Source organism: Limulus polyphemus, unplaced genomic scaffold (genome assembly GCF_000517525.1).
Source record: "Limulus polyphemus unplaced genomic scaffold, Limulus_polyphemus-2.1.2 Scaffold10996, whole genome shotgun sequence".
Classification (NCBI taxonomy): Eukaryota; Metazoa; Arthropoda; class Merostomata; order Xiphosura; family Limulidae; genus Limulus; species Limulus polyphemus.
This window is the reverse complement of record NW_013676606.1, coordinates 1-6,276: the sequence shown is the minus strand read 5'-3', so window position 1 is coordinate 6,276 and position 6,276 is coordinate 1. Positions and strand designations below refer to the sequence as shown.

Here is a 6,276-nt window from a genome sequence, read left to right as displayed (position 1 = left end):
CGAAACTCGGATTCTAGCGTTGTAAGTCCGCAGACATACCGCTGTGCCACTGGGGGGCAGTATTTTGTTAAAGTTAGGTTAAAGTTAGTTTGCGCTGCCGAACTTCATAAGGTCAGAAACTTGATAAAGGTTTACTGGTCGGTTTTATGACGTGGGTGATTGTGCTATACGTTTCAAATGATTTATCGAAATAAAACCAACAACACAATCTTATATTCCAATCTATTTCAAAACGTTATTTTCTAAACACGAATCGCAAATATAGAAAACAATTGTGTTCGTAATTTATTTTGGTTCCACTTAAACAGATGAAAATAAGGAACCAAGTTATTATGTTGTTTTCCTATGCAATTCGTTAATTTTCAAACACCCCCAATATTTCTATCTGTGGATTCCTGATGGAATCTATACCCCATAACGGCACTGGTGTAACGTTCCTATAACCATGAGTTGAATAATTAGCGTCCAATCTGCCTCGATACTGAAACGCCAAACTTGGATTGTTTACAAACACCGAACGTCTGCTCACAGTCACGTGTCCCGTGGTTCGAGACACGGCTTCGTAGTTAGATCGCGCATCACATAGAAACAGACGTCGGGGTGTGGCAAAGAGTTTTTCATTCCACCCACAAGAGGGCTTTATTTTTCCTGTGGATTGTTCAAGGTTGTGATTTGAAAGGGTAAGAGCACGTATACGTGGGCAAACAAAAACGTTGTCCTGTTTCGAAATATTCCATAAAAAACATATCTTATGATTAAACAGATTCGATATTAATGTTATGATTCTAAACAAAAACATTGATGATTTTCTGTTATCAAGAATATATAAAAAATGTCATATTTTCACCACTATAACATCAGTCTGAAACGTTATTACTCATTCTATGTCCAAGAATAAGATACGCCAATCAAAGCAGGCTCCCATATCGTCCCTTGGTGACATCACACAATATTTTGTAAAATTATCTTTCATAGCGCGTGATACCCTGTCTGACAAATTTGGGGCCGAGATCGAACCAGTAGTTAACGTGCCAAACTTTGAGCCGAAGATCAACGGTTCGTGTCCCGTTACCAAAACAAATCGCGTTCCACAATTTAAGGTCATTATAATAGTGATTATTGACAAGAGTAGCCCAAACATTGGTCGTATTGTTCAAAATTTGGGCAGGCTGGCGAAGATAGCCCTGGTTTAGCTTTGCGCGAAATCCAACAAACAAACTTGTAAATAATTTAAAAAGAGCTGTTAAGTGTATTGATTCGATTACTCGTTGTTTTTTAAAGCTGGCAGTAGCTGAAATTTGTCAGTGTATACCTCGGTCACGTTTATACCACTAGGTGGCGCTAATAATAGAATCTTAAAACATAGTAATCTAATTCGCGCCTAATCTATAAATACGAACAAAAAGATCTATACATTTCATTTAATCCGCAAGAAGTAGCTATATCATAACTCCTAAAATGATGTGACGAATAATTAACGCTATTATTTGATTACCGACACAGGCCGATGTCTTGATCTCAGACGCAGAAATAAGAATATTATTTTTAAAACTTACAAACAGCACACTGATTGGCTAACTTCTCTTGAAAATAATTGTTCACTTTAAATATCATTATTAAGTAACTCGGTAACCATTTTATCCAGTAAAATAAATAGAATTAGTAATAAGATGTCAGTATTATAATGATAAATAACAGAAAATCAAATCCTTACCTGATCGTGCCAGTTGGAGAAGGAATGGGGCTTGCCAAATTGAGTTCCGGTTCCGGAATGGTGATCTTGAGCGGTACCATGGGCTTACGTATGGGGGAGTCGAGAATCTGGGAGTGGAATGGAGGATTCAGCTCATCAACCAGAGACTGGAACATCACCTTGATGTTGGTGCTAGGAAACCTAAAAACGCATCTACAGAAAGCAAATTATGCTATTAATATGGCGGGAGCTAAGGTGTAAGTGTATTGGTAAACATGTTAATTCACGCTACTAGCTGTCGTGTAGTTGAATTAAAATATTTACTGCCGTTTGTCATCACATAACAAAGATTGAAAAAAAAAAATCCTTCTTGAAATAGACATTTCCTGACAAACATCAACGATTGTTTAATAAGGCTAATCTACACAGAATTAATTGAAAAACTGCAAAATAAGGCAGTATTTGTTTAAAGAGCCCCCCCCCTCTACTACTAGTTTCGGTAGACAAAAAACAACAAAACACATCTGTCAATTCCCGACTTTATATATAGTAAGGTACACCGATAAACATTTTAAACTCACTATAAGTGACATCATCTTTTTATTATACTTGCCGAAGACATTTTTTTCAATCACTACACATTTGAAAATTTACCATAAATGAACAGTTTTCTTAAAACACACATTTTCACGAGTTTAGAAATAGCAGCCCCCCCCCCCCGGTATGTCTGCGGACTTACAACGCTAGAAACCGGGTTTCGATACCCGAGGTGGGTAGAACACAAATAGCCTATTGTATAGCTTTGGGCTTAATTACAAACACACTAAGAAATACTATTATATTTAAACCTGTAACGAAATTCACAACTGTAAATATGACGGAAAAAATATATCCAACGGAATACTTGTGTTGGCTTTAATAATAGTAACTGTATTATATAAGATACTTGATAACAACACGATGTTGGATATCAAAATACATTCTACGTATAAAAGTTTTGGTGCTCGTGGGGAAAACCCGCCATGTACACGTAATCTCAACCCTAAAACCCAGCGCGTTTGAATGAAGGTCAGGCCTATGGCAAGCAAATTATTAATCCCAGCAAAACATCGATAAGGCCATCAAGGTCACGCCCAATAACGATAATACATTGGTTTGTAAACACAACGGATACACCTTAATATTTATCATAAAAATTCCAATGAAATTAAAGCACAGATAAGGCGAACAATAATACAAAAAATTCCACGCAGAAGTCAGTGAAGCTAAAAATAATTGCATATATATATATATTTATATTTATATATATATTTATATAGGGGTAATTGAAAAACACGTTTTATTTATTTACTAAAAAATTCAAATAATTTATTTTCCCAAATTCTGAATATTCTATATATTTTTTTAATTAGCCGAATAAATACTTCTTATTTTATAAGCAGTCTTAAAATCGTGCTGATTTTAAAATTTCATAGTTAACACAGAAGTTCTTGGGTTTATTATATACTGTTTGTTGACAGATAAGCACAAAGCTACATAATAAGCTATCTGTGCTGTGCCAACCACGGGTATCGAAACCCTATTTTTAGCGTTGTAACCCTTCAGATTTACAGCTATGGGGATGGTAATTATAGAGATACCTAAAAATGTAAATCATATTTCAAAAGAAATTAAATTTCAAGAAATTTGGTCGAATAATTTTTTTCTTTTGTGGCCTAGAGCTGAAATTTTATGATAAAAAAAAAAGCTAGGCTTAACCCAAATTTTACATCATAATGCCACACAACTACAATAGTGCAACTTGTTATAAATGCTGGCGAAATAAATGAACCATAGCACGTGCTTCCCCAGTCATTTAAAGAAACGAAACATTTACACCGCGAGTTGAGTTGGTAAAAACAACCATGCAGATACAAAAATATAAAACAAAAAAATGCAAACACTTGTTTAATAATATAATCATAGGGAAAACGCTTACGGGGTTTTGGTTTCAATTTCGCGCAAAGTTAAACTAGGGCTATCTGCGCTAGCCGTCCATAATTTAGCAGTGATATACTCGAGGGGAGGCATCTAGTCAACATCACCCATCGCCTACACTTGGGCTACTCTTTTTACCAACGAATGGTGGGATTGACCGTCACATTATAACGCCACACCGGAGGGGGGGATTCGAACCCGCGAGCCTCGGATTCCGAGTCGAGCACTCTAACCACCAGGCCACAGATAAGGCTATCGATATTGTGTAAATAAGTATACTACCAAAGTGAACACAAAAACTACAACCCAGTGTAGTACTTGCATCAAATTAGTCAAAAGCTACAACCCAGTGTAGTACTTACATCAAGTGCGTCAAAAACTACAATCCAGTGTAGTAGCTTACACCAAATACGTCAAAAAACTACAATCCAACGTAGTAGCTTATATCAAATGCGTCAAAAACTACAATCCAGCGTAGTAGCTTATATCAAGTGCGTCAAAAACTACAACCCAGTGTAGTATCTTACATCAAATGCGTCTTATAGCTGCATACTCCACAAAGTTTCTGTTATCCATTGAAATATGTATTTCAATAACATGTATTCGTCATAAAACAATGATAACAACCACTAGTATGATACCACTGACTTTATATAACAATAAAACATCGAACAAAATCAACTGATTGATTGTTTTGTTGAATTTCGCGCAAAGCTACTCGAGGGCTAACTGCACAAGCCGTTCCTAATTTAGAAATGATAGACTACAGAGAAGGCAGCTAGTCAACACCATCCACCGTAAACTCTTTAATAGCGAATAGTGGGTTTAACTGTTACATCATAATTCCCCCACGACTAAAAGGGGGGCGAGGATGTTCGTTGACGGGTTTCGATCCCGTGAACCCGAAGCTTGCGAGTTCGAGCGCTCTAAACGGGAGGCCATGCCAGACCAAATTAAATCACTAGCAACCGTTTCACTTCTTAAAGAGTGGTTGACACAGTATGACATGTTCCTCTTGGATTTCACTCATAGAATCATGATTTGGCGAGCGGCCTACTAAAGAAGGACTCGTTAGGTTTTACTTGGGGATTGGTTGGCTCATGACATTTTTGTCCTCCGTCTCCCTCTGGCACTATGTTTGAATCATCAGAATTTCATCTGTAAAAATGTTACTTTTTCATTTTATAAATCTGATCGAGCATCGGTAAATGAAAGTATCACGTACTGTGGGAGGTCCTTCAAGTATCCTTCACCATCCATAATGCAATAAACGTTTAAAGAAATGGACTGAATTGCGACATCTCCATGTATTCGAGATATCCTGTATTTCAATAATAATCGTCAAATAACATTCATTACTTAATCTTTATTCTATGTTAGACCAGGCTTTAAGCCTACTGTTGTACCAGCAGCGTAATGAGTGTCATTCTACTGAAGTGAACCATGTGTACGACTTGGAACCAAAAAGTCTGACTTAATCATTGTGAATGTCGTGTGTATACTATCTATATCTTACAGAAAAAAATTGTAGTAGCACCGTCTACGTGCTCAGCATATGTGGCAAAAACTTGATTCTAATACATACACATAGACGATGAACCCGACTTTAAAATACACCTCTTTCTACACGTGGTCAGAAGATTGTCTTCACTGCCTTAGGCCAGAATAGAATAACCAACTGAAAATATTTCAAGGTACATTTGTTGAAACATATAATTATTATAGGTTATCCTACAATTGTAAAGTCAGTACTTCTAGTGGAAAAAGCAGAGGATAATATTATCTCACTAGTTCACCTAGTAAGTCCTTATGCCTACTGTACAATACAAACCTAATCATAGTCACCTTGTAACTGTGCGGAATCAACGATAATACGAGGTGGCGCTGTGTTCTACCTTACAGTACTAGTTTTTAAACGATAATACGAGGTGGCGCTGTGTTCTACCTTACAGTACTAGTTTTTCTTGGTTCTTCTGTGGGCAACACGTTCACCACGAGTGATGACATTGATACACAAACGAACACATCTCCAACACAGTCGGCGTTGGTTTGTTGTTAAGCGCAAAGCTACACAATGGGCTGTCCGTGCTGTGCCCACCGTGGGTATCGAAACCCAGTTGTTAGTGTTAAATGGGGGCACAGTTGATGCACTCCAATTCGAACAGTTTAATATTTACTTACATACAGACGATTGAGTTGGACAGGACAACGAGGCAGGCACAAGCACGTGTTTCAAATTATAATCACGGGGAAGAAATTTCACAAAACAATAACGAAACAGTTCTTTTTCCTAACAAGAGCTGTTGAACTAAAGTTAAACAGTAAAAAATACTTTCTTTGGCTTTCCACACTGTACTTGGAGAAGCTAAAAATGTGTTTTATTTCGTCACAGTGCTTGCAGATATTCAAAAAGGGACTTTTTCAAGTAATCCTAGAGAGTTTTATATCAAATATTATAATTACCCCTTCAATGCTTGTTACTCGTGATATACCAAGTTACTTTACCTATAATATATATATACACCTGGAAAAAAGTTAAGCACCCCCAAATATTTTTCAGGATTGCTTATTGAAAATAAGGTTTAATTTCATGATGTTGAGCAATG

General features: G+C 36.7%; 1 protein-coding gene across 1 annotated transcript in view; it reads right to left on the bottom strand.

Annotated features, from left to right (window-relative positions):
• Positions 1–1,944, bottom strand: part of LOC106476601 (forkhead box protein K1-like) — a 10,851-nt gene extending 8,907 nt beyond the window's left edge. Inside the window, exon 1 of the mRNA XM_022380413.1 lies at positions 1,714–1,944. Coding sequence (XP_022236121.1) covers positions 1,714–1,869 — 156 coding nt within the window. The 5' untranslated portion in view covers positions 1,870–1,944. The remainder of the gene's footprint in view (positions 1–1,713) is intronic.
• Between the last annotated feature and the right edge of the window lie 4,332 nt (positions 1,945–6,276).